General features: G+C 53.4%; 2 protein-coding genes across 2 annotated transcripts; one reads left to right on the top strand and one right to left on the bottom strand.

Annotated features, from left to right (window-relative positions):
• Positions 1–300: 300 nt before the first annotated feature.
• On the top strand, positions 301–14,483 carry ASPVEDRAFT_125172 (uncharacterized protein; the record flags this gene model as incomplete). The annotated part of the gene is made up of 2 exons (XM_040806248.1): positions 301–741; positions 798–14,483. 2 exons carry the CDS (start codon positions 301–303, stop codon positions 14,481–14,483), a joined length of 14,127 nt encoding a protein of 4,708 aa, XP_040665307.1.
• ASPVEDRAFT_38954 (M24 family metallopeptidase) lies at positions 14,404–16,193 on the bottom strand. Its single transcript, XM_040811803.1, has one exon. The coding sequence runs from the start codon at positions 16,034–16,036 to the stop codon at positions 14,705–14,707; it is 1,332 nt and encodes a 443-aa protein (XP_040665306.1). The 5' UTR covers positions 16,037–16,193; the 3' UTR covers positions 14,404–14,704.
• Positions 16,194–16,210: the final 17 nt, after the last annotated feature.

Genomic DNA, 16,210 nt, shown 5'->3' with positions numbered 1-16,210 from the left:
AGCAAAACAAGGCCATCGCATAATACCATGGCCGCCCTGCATCATCGCAGGCCTGTTTGCGCGCATCCCGTATCAGCTCGACCTCCGCCAGGAGTGGGAGTCCGTCGGCCGAGGCCGTCATTGTAACGTTCACCACAATGCTAGTATTTGGGGTACTTATTGTCTCACCCACGGGCTCCCCCCGACGGCCGTAGACCTAAAGCCCAATTATATAACCTGTTCGCTCTTTCTCTGCCGGCTAGCGGTGTGGCGGCGTTCGTTCATTCTTCGAGTCTCAATCCCACTCTGAGTCTTTTACAAATGGCTATCTTCGAGTCCTTGGAGGAACCCCCACCTCTGCCCACGACGCAGGTCCCCTGCCTGAATATCTTCAACCGGTATGCGGTTGGGCAATCACGCACATCTCGAGTCTCGTCAGAGGCGATCGAGCTTGATTGTGGCCCTACTGACCCGCCGGCCGGAGAGTTTCTTCAGGCATATGCGGGGTTTGTCGCTCAGTTGACGGGCCAGGAAAAGATCGCTTTTGTGCGAGATCCGTGCAGCTCCGTTGCAGGGCTGCAAGACCCAGCGAGGGTGATCGTTCTTGCGACCAGGAAGACAAGGCAGGAACCAGACAAGGCAGCGCGGTTTGACATTCAAGAGCAAAACTACGACGACTACAACAAGGACGAGGTCCAGTTTCATTTGAACCTGGCTCAGCTGGCTGGCACCGAGCAGACCCTCTTCTCAGACCACGAAGACGTCAGTAGATAACCCCGCCAATCTCTCTGCATAGAACCATTCTAAGTCCCAAATAGCTCTTCACTTTGAACGTTAGATCGAGCCCCGAAACATGCAAGCTGCAGATCAGCGTGGTATATCCATCACACCTCGTCCCTTCCCATGCGATCCCACAACTACTGAAGACGATTACATCACACTTGACGCGCTCAGTCGCCAGCCTGCAGCTCCCAAATATCAACAATAGCAAACACTCCCCAGAACTTTCCGAGCTAAATTGGCCCTCGCTTGGGAAGCCTCCCTCACAGAGCCAACCATTCAATGGCCGCTCTCATGGACCATTTCTTCTTCATTCAGCCTTTGGTGCTTGGGCTGAGCAAGCACCACATACCCAGGCCATTGATTTCGTTTCCACCCTCGGAGATTCAAACCGACCTGCCGAGCACCACACCCTGACGTATGGTGCATTAAACACAGCAGCAACCAGACTGGCTGCCCATATACACGAAAGGATTTCTAACAGCGCTGGTCCCGCTCACAGCCAGTTTATCATTCCTATCTACATATCCACCTCAGTCGAACTGTACATTTCGTATCTCGCTGTGTTAAAAGCCGGTTTTGCATTCTGTCCAATTCCATTGGATGCCCCGGCCAGTCGTACCGCTGAAATCCTCCGTGATTTGACCTCGCCCGTGATACTGGGTGTTGGCGACGAGCCTTCGTCTGGACCTTGGGTATCAGAACAACCTGAACCCGCATGGATTGATGTTACAGCGGTTTCAGGGTGGAGGGACCTATCTAGAACTGATAAGTCGAATGTGGAAGAATTACTGGAGATCAACTTCCAACCGCCGACTATCACCGACAATGACCTAGCTTACCTGATGTACACGAGCGGCTCGACTGGTAAGCCTAAGGGTGTGCAGGTCACACATAAGGCAGTGTCATGTTCCATAGAGTCCCATGCCTCGAGCATCCCTCTCCCATCAAGAACCTCGGACGGCTTTCGCTGGTTCCAGTTCGCGAATCCAACTTTCGACCCATCGTTGATGGAAATCTTCGTTACACTAAGCAGCGGTGGAACGCTCTGTTCAGCCTCTCGAGCGTTGATGTTGACAGACCTCGAGGGCGCCCTCAACGAAGTCAAAGCTACCATTATGATGGCTACACCCAGTCTGGCTGGGCTGATACGCCCCTCCGAGCTCCTGACATTGAAACATCTGTGGACAATGGGCGAGGCACTGAGCCAGACTGTAATCGACAAGTTTGCTCGGGACTTTACGCTGATCAACACGTACGGGCCTACCGAAGGTGCAATTAACTGCACTTTCCTGGGTCCTGTGGAAAATGGCATTCGTGGTTCCATCATCGGTGGGCCTCTTCCTACTTGTTCCATGCTAGTCATAGACCCCAATAGCGATAGTCCTAGTCCAGTCCCTGTCGGATGCGTGGGTGAGCTTGCGCTTGCCGGTCCCCAAGTCAGCAGGGGATACTTGAATCGGGAGGCAGAGACTGCGAAGGCATTCGTCGACAGCCCTGAATTTGGTAGAATCTACCGGACTGGCGACATGGCCAGAGTCGTATGGGGACAGTCGGGTGAGCTTCTCATCGACTTCCTAGGACGTATACTATCAGACCAAGCGAAACTGAGCGGCCGCCGGGTTGAACTGGGAGAGATTGAGTCGCTCTTGGCCACGGTGGATGGGGTGGCCGAGGTGGTCACCGTAGTTGTCAAGCGGGACCAAGAGGAAATTGGCAGCGAGCGAGTCGTCGCCTGTATTGTGTCTGCTGGCCAGACCGATGCAGACAAGAGAGACCTTGTCGACCGCTGCTGTCAGACCGTAAACCACCATTTGATTTCGTATATGCGCCCATCGGCATACCTCTTCCTCCCAAAGCTCCCTAGACTCACGTCTGGGAAGACTGATCGCAAGGCCATTGGGAGCTTGCTGTTGCGAGGCAATGACAACCTGGATATATACCAGTCCGACATGTCCGCTGCAGTTGGCGATGGGCAGGAGTGGGATTCGAGTAACAATGAGGTCCGCTCGATCGTCGTAGAGGCTTTGGCCCAGGCTGTTGGTGAGAAGGCGTCGGCGATTCAGCCTGGCGCGAGCTTGCATGCCCTTGGTCTCGACAGTCTCGGGGCAATGAAGCTGCTGCAAAAGCTCAGGGATAATTCAATCCATGACCTCGGCGTGGCTGGTGTTCTTCGTGCCCAGACCCCCGTCGCTTTGGTGGCGCTTGCTGTGCAGAGTATAGAGTCCACAGAGCTCAGGGAAGAACACAAGAATCATCTGGCCAAGACGGAGGAAACTCCGAGGCAAGAGCTGAATCTGTTTTCTGATCGCAATATTACAACCTGTGCTGGGCGACTCCAGCTCGGCGAAGCAGATATTGAAAAAGTCTTGCCTACGACAGCAACACAGTCTGGGATGCTGGCAAGTTACTTGCGCAGCTCAGCAGCATCGACCCCCACTACTCGTTCGTATATCTATCACTCTGTAATGTCCCTGAAACCAGAGGCGGGCTTGGATCGTTTGAAGCAGGCGTGGGATACAGTCATTCAAAGTTACGATTCATTCAGGACCGTCTTTTGCTGGCTCGATGATGACCTTGCTCCTTTTGCCCAGTGTATTCTGGATTCCAAAGCCTCTCGTCATCCTGGATGGAATATCTATGCAGCTGTAAAGGGCGACACTCAAGCAGATGAAAAGACCGAGTTGGCTCTTCGCACCGCCGAGAGAAATATTGACATCCAACGGCATCCTTGGCAGCTGTCGCTGGTATATCTCGAAGACCAGGTGTGCCTCATTCTTAGCATGTTCCACGGGATCTTCGACGGTGGATCTCTGCAGCTTCTGCTGGACGACGTGTCAGCGGTCTATACAGGCCAGGACTCCCTGCCACGTACATCCCTGGACCACATTGTCGACCACCATTTCATGGCGGATCATGCGTCGACTGCTGAGTTCTGGAACAGGCAGCTTGAGGGATACGTTCCTGTTGACTTTCCTTCCCTTTCCTCCACACGGCCGCCTGCGTCGCCCGCCACTCATGCCGTCGAAGTGTGTTCCCAAGTCGGTTATGATCAATTGAAGCAGGGCTCCAAGATGATGGCTACAACACCATTGTCTGTTGTCCAGGCAGCCTGGAGCTCCATCCTTCTTGCCTACACTGGGGCGAATGGCCATGATGTCGTTTTCGGCAGCGTGGTATCTGGACGACTGGACGAGAAGTCCGAAGTCTGCATAGGGCCGACATTCACTACCGTTCCCATTCGACTTAACCTTCACAAAGTACCCAAAGGCGGAGAGAACTTTGACAGCCGCTCAGTAGCAAAGCATCTCGCATCATTGAATACAGACGCCATGACCTATCTGCAGCCTCGATTAGGGTCGGTGGTGACCGCAGAGGGCCGGCTTCCATATGACACGCTGCTGGCGTACCAGGATTTCAGTGCCAAAGGCACGTCTCCTGCTATCTGGCAGTCCATTCACCATCCAGCCATGGTCAATGATTTTGCAGTCATGATTGAGGTATGGCCTGGAGAGAATTCAACATTGACACTGCGCGCTACATTTAGCGAGAAGGTGATGGACCGCGCTGCGGCGGAGATGATGCTTGCAGAAATGGACTCCATTATTGCGTCTATACTCAACAGTCCTGGCGATAATTTCTTGGAGACTTCTGCGATTGACGATGGACGACTAAAGTCTGGCCTGGATCTAGCTGCACCTCCATCTTCCATGGTGTTTGACAGCATGCTCCTCCACAGTGCATTCGAACAACACGTCGAGTTCAACCCTGATGCACTTGCGTTGATATTCAAGAGAGCTCTGGCAGATGAGGCCAACACTGCAAATATTTCCTGGACCTATCGGGAACTGAATTCAAGGGCCCAGGCTCTGGCTGCACAGCTACATTCCGGACACTACGAGCTTTGTCCAGGCTCTGTGGTCCCTATATGCATCCAGAAGAGCCCAGCCTTATATGTAGCGATTCTTGCAATTCTGAAGGCTGGCTGCGCTTGGTGTCCCATCGACGTGTCCTCTCCACCGCAAAGACGGAGCAATCTTATTGCACGCACTGGATCGCGAGTGCTCTTGGTCTCCAGCGAGGACACCATTGACGCAGCAGAGTTGTTGCCCGATGGATGCCAGCCATTGAATGTTAGCCCATTCACCAACCAGTCATTGTCGCTTCTCCCCGATCATCAGCCTCTAATGGCCCATGAAACCAAGTCTTCGAACATGGCCTATCTTATTTGGACCAGTGGGACGACTGGAGCACCCAAGGGTGTGCCCATTACCCATTCTGCGGGAGTGGCCAGTATAGCGTCGCTGATGAAGACGATTCCCCTTGGTGCCAGCGGAACACCTCGCACGCTGCAGCTATCGGATTCCATATTCGATGTCTCGATACAAGATATATTTTACACGTGGAGCTCCGGCGGTACCTTGATATCTGCATCACGAGAGATCATGCTGGGCTCATTCCCACAGCTTGCAAACGAGACCAAAGCAACGCATGTACATTTAACACCCGCATTTGCAGCAGGAATCCGGCGGAGTGCGTGTAAGACCCTGCAAGTCATTACCATGATTGGCGAGAAGCTCCCTCAACCCGTTGCCGATGACTGGGGGACGGATATGCGGGCGTTCAATACCTATGGGCCGGCTGAAGCGACAATTGTATCCACAGTGCGAGAATTTGGGAATGAACACAGCAGTGTTAAGAGTGCCAATATCGGGTGGCCGCTTGATACCGTGTCTGTTTTCGTTACCAAGGGAGAGAAGTTGCTGATGAAGCACGCTGTGGGTGAGCTGGCACTCGGTGGACCACAACTATCGCCTGGATATCTCGCGCAGGAAGAGATCACAAAGGCCAAATATCGCTGGAACGAGAATGTCTCGCAGATACTCTACTATACAGGAGATCTTGTTCGAATGCTATCAGACGGCTCCCTCGAGTACCTGCATCGGGTGGACGACATCGTCAAGTTGGGCGGTATTCGAGTGGAACTGAGCGAGATCAGTTATACCCTGGCAGACTCGCATCCCCTGATAGACACCGTGGAGACCCTGGTTCTGAACAGGCCCGACAGACCTACTAACGTGGTGGTCTCATTTTTATCAGCGCCTCAAGCAGTCGTCGGTATCGACCATAGTGGTGAAGCCATCGTTGATGAGCTTGGAGCTTCCATAGCCTCTGCAGCACTGAAGGCAGCATCATCTTCGCTCCCTCCTCATATGATCCCGTCGTGCTGCATTGTCATTTCTTCTATCCCCAGAACACAGTCCGGCAAAACCGACCGTCGCGCCCTACAGGCTATATATGTTGGACTGGACATTGACAGCTGGGACCAGGCACTGGGACTGAGCAGTGACGGCTCATTACAAAGCATCTCTGACAGTTCCAGCACTCCGCTAAATGGACGTATAACTTCCACAGTCTCAGCGTTTGCAAATGTCAAGCAGTCGCTGATCACCGGAGCAAGTCGACTTGCAACGCTGGGGATTGATTCTATACGGGCGATAAGACTTGCCTCACGCCTGAACGAGAACGGCGATAAGATCTCCGTTCAAGACGTTCTTCAGTGTCGGACAGTTGCGGATCTCGTCAACAGAGTCGAGCTTGCTCCGGAGCAGGACCAGGAGAGATATGACTTGGAAGCGTTCAACAGTCAGTGGCATGATGCGGTGGCCAGCGCTGTCACTGGAGACTTCCAGGTAGCACCAGCAACGGCAATCCAAGAGGGCACGCTGAGTGAAACAATGAGCAATGTCGCCATGTACTGGAGCAGCCATTTCTTTGCCCTGGACCCTTCAGTCGACCTCAACCGCCTCAAGGAAGCCTGGCATGCGGTATGCCAGAGCAATGCCGCTCTTCGAACAGGGTTTGTCTCTATCGCTGCGCTAGAGGAGCAAGCTGTAGAGGGCTCGTCCAAGCACGACTTGCTCCAGGTGCTCTATAACCAGCATGACATCGACTGGGCATACACGGAATGCACACAAGCTAGCTACAGATCTGTGCTGGAGGACAGGGTCAACGACATCATGGCCAAGCACCAAAACAGCTATTTCATACAGCCTCCATGGGCAATTACAGTGCTCGCAAAGGAAGACGAACAGGTCCTGGTTCTCACTCTCCACCACAGCATCCACGACGGTCCCTCGCTCGACTTCATCAAGAACGACGTTTACAGTGCCTACCAGTCTTCGGCGCCTACGCGACCGTCGCTGCAACAGGCCCTGTCGCTAGCCCTTCCAACTCCTACGCAAAAGCAGGAAACGAGTGACTTCTGGCGGGCTGAACTGGAGCCATTCGCAAATGCGGGTCCTCCGGCTTGGGCTGAGCTGACAGGCAAGAGGGTGCGCAACGGCATCGTGCCTAAGCGCAGTTTCATATCGGAATCGATTTCCCTGTCAGAGTCTGCATCTGCTCTACGAACAAAGGCAGCCGGTCTCGGGGTGGCCTCAGTGGCATCAGTCCTTCGTGCCGCCTGGGGGATTGTCCTGCTGGCACACCTGGGAGACACTGCAACTGTCTTTGCCGAGACACTGTCTGACCGTGTCCTAGATGCCGAGATGGCAGAAGTCATCGGCCCTTTCATTTCAATTGTGCCGGTGCCCTTCCATGCCAAAGGGACAGTGAGGGAACTGTTTGACGAGCAGGGCCGCACCTATGAACGCTCTTGGACGCATCGCCATGTCCATCCCCGGGAGATTAGAAAGGCCTTGAAGAGAGCACCAGGTCAATCTGTCTATCCTGCTGTCTTTACTTTCCATCCAAGCTCCGAAGGCGGCTCGTCGTCTCGAACTGCTATCTGGGAAGAAAGGGAGGACGAGCTGGGCTTGAATGTCGAGCATTCATTCGCCCTGAATGCCTCCGAAGAGACTGATGGGACGTTAACCATCATCGTATCTTGTCTATCAACAATTATGAGCGCGACTCACTTGAATCTCTTCGGCCGTCATATCGATGCGGTAGTGAGTGCCATGCTTGCCCATCCAGACGAGCCAGTGCATGAAATCTCTCGCTTCCTGCCCACCGACCTGTTGTCCATATCGGGCCCGGACCCAAGCCCTGCCGTGAAGGAATCGGTATCATGGAGTCCAGCCTACTGGCTTGAGGCCAATGCGAAGACGAACCCAGATTGGCCTGCGGTGGAAGTTGCAACCTCCATCACCGACAAGGGGGTTGTCAAGGACTCCATGTCATATGCCAGATTGGATTCCGAAGCAAACAAGGTCGCGGCTTATCTGGCTTCTCGTGGGTTCCAGAATAGACTGATAGCTGTCTGTGGCACTCCCAGTCTCCTGCTATATCCCATTACCCTCGGTATCTTCAAGTCCGGCAATGCATACATGCCCATTGACGAGGGTCTACCAGAAGACAGAAAGTTCGTCATGATAGAAGATGGAAATAGCCCTATAGTATTCACCGAATCATCGCTGTATCACACATTCGCGAACATCCCCCAGACGTGCGAGGCGATCCGCTTTGATGACCAGTCGTTCCAGGATATCCTATCTCAGATGCCCTCAGAGGATCAAAGCGATCCTGCAGAGTTAAACGACCCAGCCTATGTGCTCTTCACGTCTGGCTCGACTGGAAAACCAAAGGGCGTGGTAGTAACTCGCGGAAACCTGTCTTCTTTCCTGCAATCCTGGTCGGAGCTTGTCATGCGCATAGCCCCAGACACTCTTTCCCTGGGAGGACGAGGTCGTTTCCTTGCCCTTGCGAACAGGGCATTCGATCCTCACATCGCTGAGATGTTCGGGCCGTGGTGCTTTGGTATGGCCACCTGCGCTGCTGATCGGACATTGCTGCTGGACGACCTCCAGGGGGCATTGGTACAGTGGGACATCACTCACGCCAGCTTTGTCCCATCCGTCCTCGACCAGATGAATATCCTCCCGTCTGACGTTCCCAAGCTCAGGTATATCAGTGTCGGAGGAGAAAAGATCTCACAGAGAGTGTTGGACACCTGGGTGGCCGACACTGGGGTGTCCCTTGTGAATGCATATGGTCCGACAGAAGTCACCATCGGATGTACCTTTGCCCACGTCAACGAGGATACAAATATGAGGAATATCGGGACCCCTTTATCCGCCTGTACGTGCCATGTCTTGGTCCCAGATAGTCTGCATCATGCCCTGCGGGGCCAGGTTGGCGAGCTTTGCTTCACAGGCAGCATTGTGGCCAAGGGGTATATGGACAGGCCCGATGCAAAGGGCTTTGTAACAGGGCCAAATGGAGAGCACATGTACCGCACTGGCGATATGGGACGCATGATGGCCGACGGCAGCATTGAGTACTTCGGACGCAGTGACGATCAGACCAAGATACGAGGGCAACGGCTGGAGCTGGGCGAGGTTTCTGAGGTTGTTCGTGCTTCTTCACCGGTGGCAGTGGATGTTGTGAGCATGATCGTCAAGCACCCAGCCCTTGCTCGAAGCCAGCTGGTCTCATTTATTGCTCGCTCCGTGCGTAATAAGGGCGCTGAGTTGGCCATCATCTATCCAGACATTGCAACTCTAGCAAATGATCTCCGACGCGCCTGTGAGAAGAGGCTGCCTGTCTACATGGTGCCAGAAATCGTCCTTCCTATCACAAACATTCCCCTGGCGCGACTATCTGGCAAGGCTGATTCCAAGGAGCTGCGTCGTATCTTCGGCACTCTCTCGCTGGACGAGGTTCTTCGTGGGAACAGCCTGGTCTCCGCTTCTGATGCCCCTGTTGTTGATCGTGCCTTGACCGCGGAGGAGGAGAGAATTATAGAAGAGATTGCCAGAATCGGCACCATCGACGGTTCGCTGATCAAACCGCATACAAACATATTCGAGATTGGGATTGATAGTCTGGGAGTGATTGGCCTTTCTGTACGACTTCGTGCAGCTGGCTATGATGCGTCCGTGGCAGCAATCATGAACAGCCCGGTTGTTGAACAGCTTGCTCTGCTACCAAAGAGAGACGACAATATTTCTGCTCAGACCGCCGACAAAGACTGGGAGCAGAGACTCAACAGCCTGAAATCCAAATTCATCGAGATGCATCCTGAGGCCGTGAATACTCAAGTATCAGTCAGGCCCTGCCTTCCACTCCAGGAGGGCCTGGTGGCACGATCTATGAATAACGACGATGAAGATCTCTACGTCAATCATGTCCTGCTGAAGTTGAAGGAAGATGTGCAGCCAGACCTGCTGCAGTCTGCATGGAGTGTTGCTGCCGCAAATAACGAGATCCTAAGGACTGCGTTTGCTGCCCTCGACTCCGAGATTGTGCAGATTGTTTTCCCAGCAGAAGGGAGCACTCTTGAATGGGCTCAGCAGAGATTCGATGGTATCGAGCAAGCCAAAGGGAGCTTTATCAGTCAATATCGCAGCATTGCCCGCAACATCATCCAGAATATCAGCACAACGCCCCCTGTTCGATTCAATGTTGCCTCGTCCCAGAGTGGCCAGCCGCTGCTACTGCTTGTGTCCATGCATCACAGTCTCTACGATGGCGAGTCCTTCGGAATGTTGCTGGACGACGTTGCCAAACACTACGCCGGTGTCTCGCCCCCAGAACGGGGCTCGCCGTCTGCGTTCATCCAGCATGTTCACTCGCAGAGCCTCGACAAATCCAAATCCCACTGGGAAGAGGAACTATCAGGCTGTTCACCGACCCTGTTCCGGAATGATACGTCTGATGTAGGAGAACCAGTCACTATTGACCGCACTTCTATCTCAGCCCTGTCCGACATTAAGCGCTACGCAGCCAACCTGCGCACCACAGTGCCTTCTCTGATGCAATCCATCTTTGCTCTTCTGCTTGCAGACTCTATCAATTCCTCTGACATTACCTATGGCCTCGTCCTCTCTGGTCGTTCTGTTTCTGTCCCTGGCGCCGAGTCCGTCCTGCTTCCCTGCATCACCACCATCCCCGCCAGACTCAACACCAAGGGTCTCAATACTGTCGAAGAGGTGATTGCATATGCCCAGAGGACGAGCGCCAATTCTTTAGAGTATCAGCATACGTCTCTACGATACATCCAACAATGGGTCAATTCTGGGAAACCCGTGTTCGATTGCCTCTTCTCTTTTGTCAAGACAACCCAGCCCCCGGTCAACGCTCCGTGGGAGGAACTTGCCAGTGATATGCCGATGGAGTATCCCCTTGCCTTGGAGGTAGAAGCAGACGAGGCTCAAGACCAGCTTCATCTTCATTGTGGCTTCACTTCCGCCTTTGGATCGCGTTCCCGTGTCGACAACCTGGTAGAGAAGATGGATGTCGTCCTTTCCACTATTATCAACGGAGAGTCCCTGTCTCTGGAGTCTTTCAACCTCTCGCAGACTTCCATTCAGACCAATAAACCAGAAGAAAAGGTTTGGAACGATAATGCCTGGTCACAGCTAGAGCAGTCCATTCGGCAAATTGTCGCAGATTTCTGTGGCCTGGGAATCGACGTCGTCCTCAAGGGCACGTCCTTCCTTCGACTCGGCGTTGATTCAGTCACTGCCATCCAGCTGTCCAAGCGACTTCGTACAGATGGAGTCCCCGTTTCATCCAGAGATATAATGCGCTATTCCTGCGTGGGTGCACTGGCACAGAACGTCCTCGAGAAGACCAATTCAGTACCACATGCTGCTGAACCAGCCAAAAAGTCAGAGATACTTGATATTTCAGCATACGCATCTCATGCGCGACTCTTGAATTCACAGGACACGATTGAAGGTATCTTCAAGTGCACGCCATTGCAATCATCGATGATTACGCAGACCCTGGGTCTCTCGGGCGCTGTATATGTCCACCCGCATATTGTAAAGCTGTCAGAGACTTGCAACGTCGATACTCTGGCATCTGCACTTCAAAAGGTTATCGATGCCAATGATATTCTTCGGACATCGTTCCATTTTATCCAAGAGCTTGGAGGTCAATGGGTTGGTGCTGTTCACTCTCAGTACTGCCCTGAGTGGCAGGAATCCTCAATATCTGCAGACGGCGATGTTGATGCCACAGCCCTGGATGTTCTGCGCCTGGATGAAGAGAGTGCATTCTCCATTCCGCCTCTTCGAGCAGCCATAATCCACCGCTCCAGTGAGCGTTTCTTCGCCCTCGTAACGCATCATTCACTGTACGATGGAACCTCTCTCCGTTTCATCTTCGAAGACTTGATGCTTGCACATCAGGGACTTCCTCTACCCAGACGCTCTCGATTCGCAGACAGCGCCCACCGTATCTCGCAAGGCCAGGAGGAAGCATGCACTTTCTGGACAGAGTCCCTCCAGGGATACAAAGTCACAGAAGTGCCACCTCTTCCTGAGTCAGATTCGTCTCCACACATGTTCTTTTCCGAGGCGCGAGTTGAGCTTGATATCTCTTCCATAGCCAACGCTTGTCAGGCGCTAGAGGTGACTGTCCAGACAGCAGCACTTCTGTCCTACGCAAAGGTTATTGCTAAGCTGACTGGCCAGAGAGACGTTGTGTTTGGCCATGTCCTTGCAAGACGGTCTGGAGATGCCCTCGATGAAGACCAGACAATTGGCCCTCTCTTCAATACAGTTGCGCAACGAATTGACCTTGGTTCCAAACTCACCACAAACCGAGAGATGCTGCAGCGACTGCAGAGATTCTCTGCCGACTCTCAGGACTTCCAGCATGCATCCTTGCGCACAATCCAAACCAGACTGAGAGAAGCACGCCAGCTTGATACTGCATCTGTATTTGATACACTGTTCGTATTCCAAAAGAGTGCCGAAGGCCCAGGTAGTCTGTCTGAACCGAACTCGCTATGGACGCCCTTCAACAGTGCTGAAGCACTGGATGGCCAGGCGCAGTACAAGCTGAACGTTGAAGTCGACCATGGAGATGACGGTATTGTGGTGCGTGCTTCATGCCAGGGACAATTCCTCTCCCAGCGCAACCTCGACGATACCCTAAAAGCTTTCAGTCTGGCATTCTCCGACACAATAATCCAGCCTTCGCGCTCTGTGACAGCCTATCCTGATTGTTTCGATCACTTGCCCAGTCCTACTGCTAGTGCCGCCAAAGAGGCAGTGGTCGACTCTGAGGAGCCCAGTCACGAACCAATTGTTCGTAAAGTGCTATCCGAAATCTCAGGGGTGCCCATCGACGCCCTCCAGCCCAATTCAAGCATTTTCAGCATCGGTCTGGACTCGGTTTCCGCCATCCGTGTTGCCTCAGAGCTTCGCCTGCAAGGATTAGCTGCAGGCGTCGCGGACGTCCTCCAAGGGAGTACAGTTCGTGGTATTTCTTCACGACTGCAGCTTAGCATTAAAAAGCAGGATTCCTTGCAGAGGCCTCTTATCCCTGATATGGATCAAATCCGACCCAGGGTTCTCGAGCAGATACAGCGATCCGCAGAGGAAGTAGAGCAGATCCTCCCTTGTCTGAACGGACAGATGTACCACTTGGCCTCCTGGCTCAAATCCAGACGGACGCTCTTTGAGCCTGCGTGGCCGTACGCCTGTTCCCAGCGCATCGATATTGACCGAATGCAGAATGCCTGGACACAACTGCGTCAGCAAAACAGTATTCTTCGAACATGCTTCGCTGCAGTGTCTCCATCACGAGCAGTCCAGGTTGTTCTCAAGACGGCATCTCACGATGACACGTTCGAGGTCATCTCAAGCTCTGAATGTCTTGTTGAAGCTGCTCAGACTTGGGCCAAGATTGAATCAATTCGCCCATCGACTCTGCATTCTCCCCCAGTTCGGCTGCGTCTTATCAAGGCAGCTGACCGGGATGGATTCCTCTTGCTTGTGAACCATGCTGCCTACGATGCTTGGTCCATGCCGATGATTGTGCAACAGCTGGCAGACATCTACCTTGGTGTCTCGTCCGAGTCGGGCCCTGAGTTTGCCTCCTTTGTAAATTTCACCACCCAGTCAGCAAAGGTTCTCGACCAGGATAGCTACTGGGATTCAGTTATTGGTGAAAGTTCCCCGACCCTCCTTGGCTCATCTTATACCAATGGCACACATACAAACGGCACAGGATCCTCCCACCGCACTAGCCAGTTATTCGTGGGATCGTGGGAGAAGATTCCGAATCTTCCATATCTCGAAAGGACCTGCCAGGCTGCAGGTGTCAGTCTTCAAAGCGTGACCCTCCTTGCTGTCTCTCGTGTCCTAGCCCGTCTGGCCCAGGTCCCCAGCCCGACATTTGGCCTGTATCAAAGCGGTCGCTCAGCAGCTTTTTCTGGAATTGAAGGTCTAGCCGGGCCCTGCTTAAACGTCACCCCTTTCACTGCTCGCGATGTATTGTCCACTGATAGACCATTGGCCTCGGACACTGTCAATGCAGTGCGGTCAATCCAAGGGTCCCTAGCGGACCTCATTCCCTATGAACAGACCTCGCTGCGAGATATATTAACCAACTGGGCACATAAGAACCCAGCAACCCCAGTACTATTCAATGCCTGGGTTAATCTTCTTTGGACTGGGCAGCCTGCACCTCAGTCAGCCAGCGCGACCTTATTCGAGCCAGTTCCAATTGGCGTCCCAACAGACTTTATCCTCTCTACCGCGCCAGCAAGGCTCGCCACCGAGAAGACCAGTGTTGATGCATTGGATACAACTTACCTACCAGGCCAGAACATTTTCATAGACATCGGCCCTGACCCTCGAACGCAGACAATCGGATTTGGAGTCCGCGTCGAGGGAGGGTTGATGAGTGAGTCGGAGACTCGCACATTCATCGACGGCGTTGCATACGAGATTGAAGGGTTGGTACGGTCTTTAGAGAGATAGATGAAGGCGTTATGATTGTAATGAGTTGTTCTTTTGGATATTTTTATGTTGTCTGCAGTTTCTTTCCTATATTTGTTATATTGTACTCCCCTTGTTTAGCGTTGTTATTATATCTACTTTCCAATCAAATTGAGAGACTTAAACTAATGCTAGAGCTGTCTTCTAATTGCAGCGTCAATGCGTGGTGTCGCGGTTAATCAGTACGAACATGTTCTACTAGGTCAGTCCTGCAGAAAGCTCTCTTCGAATGGATAGTGAGTCAAGAGCTCGTAGCCTGTCTCAGTCACCAGCAGTTGGTTCTCCAGCTTGATGCCATCTTTGCCTCCTACTTCACCAACATAGGCCTCGACTGACAGCACCATGCCCGCTTGCAGCTCTCCATCGTAGCCAAAGGACTCCAGGTCCTCTGGATAGCGGATGGTCGGGTACTCGTCGCATAGGCCTACACCGTGAAACATCATGCTATACCGCTGAGCGTGGCAGCTTTCCGGCAGACGGTGCCCGTTGCGCGACAGCTCGGAAAAGCGCACACCGGGCTTGACCATCTCGATGTTAGTCGTGATATGCTCATGGGCGATGCGATACAAGCGTTTCTGCTCTGCTGTCGGCTTGTGGTCGCCGCAGATCCAGCTGCGCGACATGTCCACGCACATTCCATAGACGCCGATGAGGTCCGTGTCGAAGCTCACCAGCTCTCCATCACGAATGATGCGCGGTCCACATTCCTGGTACCAAGGGTTGGTGCGCGGTCCAGAACTAAGAAGGCGAGTCTCAATCCATTCTCCGCCTCGTCGAATATTCCCAGCATGCAGAGCAGCCCAGACGTCGTTCTCTGTGGCTCCATCACGCAGGACCTGCTTCATCTCGCCAATCGCGGCTTCGCAGGATGCAACTGCACATCGTATAGCCAGGATCTCGTCGGGGCCCTTGATCATCCTCGCGTGCTCGGTGACAGCCTGCCCGTCACAGACTTCCACTCCCAGAGCATCGAGGGCACGCAACCCGGCGATTTCAATGCGGTCCACGCCCAGCCGACGGTTGTTGCCGGCATGCGATCGTAGCAGTTCATCCACTTGGGCACCGAAACGCGCAGCGTGCTCCTTGGTCCGGTTGCCTGTTTCAAAGTAGAAAAACGAAGCACCCTGGCGTATTTCTTTAATGAGTGGCAGGTGTGCAGTGAGATGGTCGCAGCCATGGAAATCCCACAGCACCAGATACCCACTGGCCGCGACGAAGCAGGCGCGCGCAGGATTGTGGGTCGTCCACAGCTGCATGTTGCTGCTGTCGGTCGCATACCGGATGTTCAGCGGATCGAACAGCAGGATGCCGCCCAGGTCGCGAGCAACCAGCTGCTCACAAATGCGCTGCAGGCGATACTCTCGCATACTCGGGAGATGCGGTGGTTGCAAGCCCAGGCGTCGCCACTCTGCAAACGCCAGGGCAGTCGGTCCTCCTTCCACGCGGTCGTTGTCATTTTGCGAGCCATCCGGTTTCAATGCAGCAGTAGGGTCGATTCGGCGAGACTCTGGAGGGATGGAGAACGGCGAGGTCATATTCGGTAGCTTGGTGTGCAACAGGCTGGGTGAATACCCTGTTTATATAGAGAGATATCGGGCATCAGTCCATACATTTGGGTGTAATACAAAACCAGCTCCCTCATTGGCTGTTGCAGACTGATACCTGCCTGCTGGTTACATATCAGGTCGAAGTCGGGCACAGCTACATCG

Source organism: Aspergillus versicolor (assembly GCF_001890125.1).
Source record: "Aspergillus versicolor CBS 583.65 unplaced genomic scaffold ASPVEscaffold_2, whole genome shotgun sequence".
Lineage (NCBI taxonomy): Eukaryota > Fungi > Ascomycota > Eurotiomycetes > Eurotiales > Aspergillaceae > Aspergillus > Aspergillus versicolor.
Note: the sequence above shows the minus strand (reverse complement) of the source record. Positions and strands in the feature narration are given on the sequence as shown.

Bases quoted from the DNA above. Each gene is read 5' to 3' on its own strand.
- ASPVEDRAFT_38954 (XM_040811803.1), bottom strand. From the start codon at position 16,036: ATGACCTCGCCGTTCTCCATCCCTCCAGAGTCTCGCCGAATCGACCCT.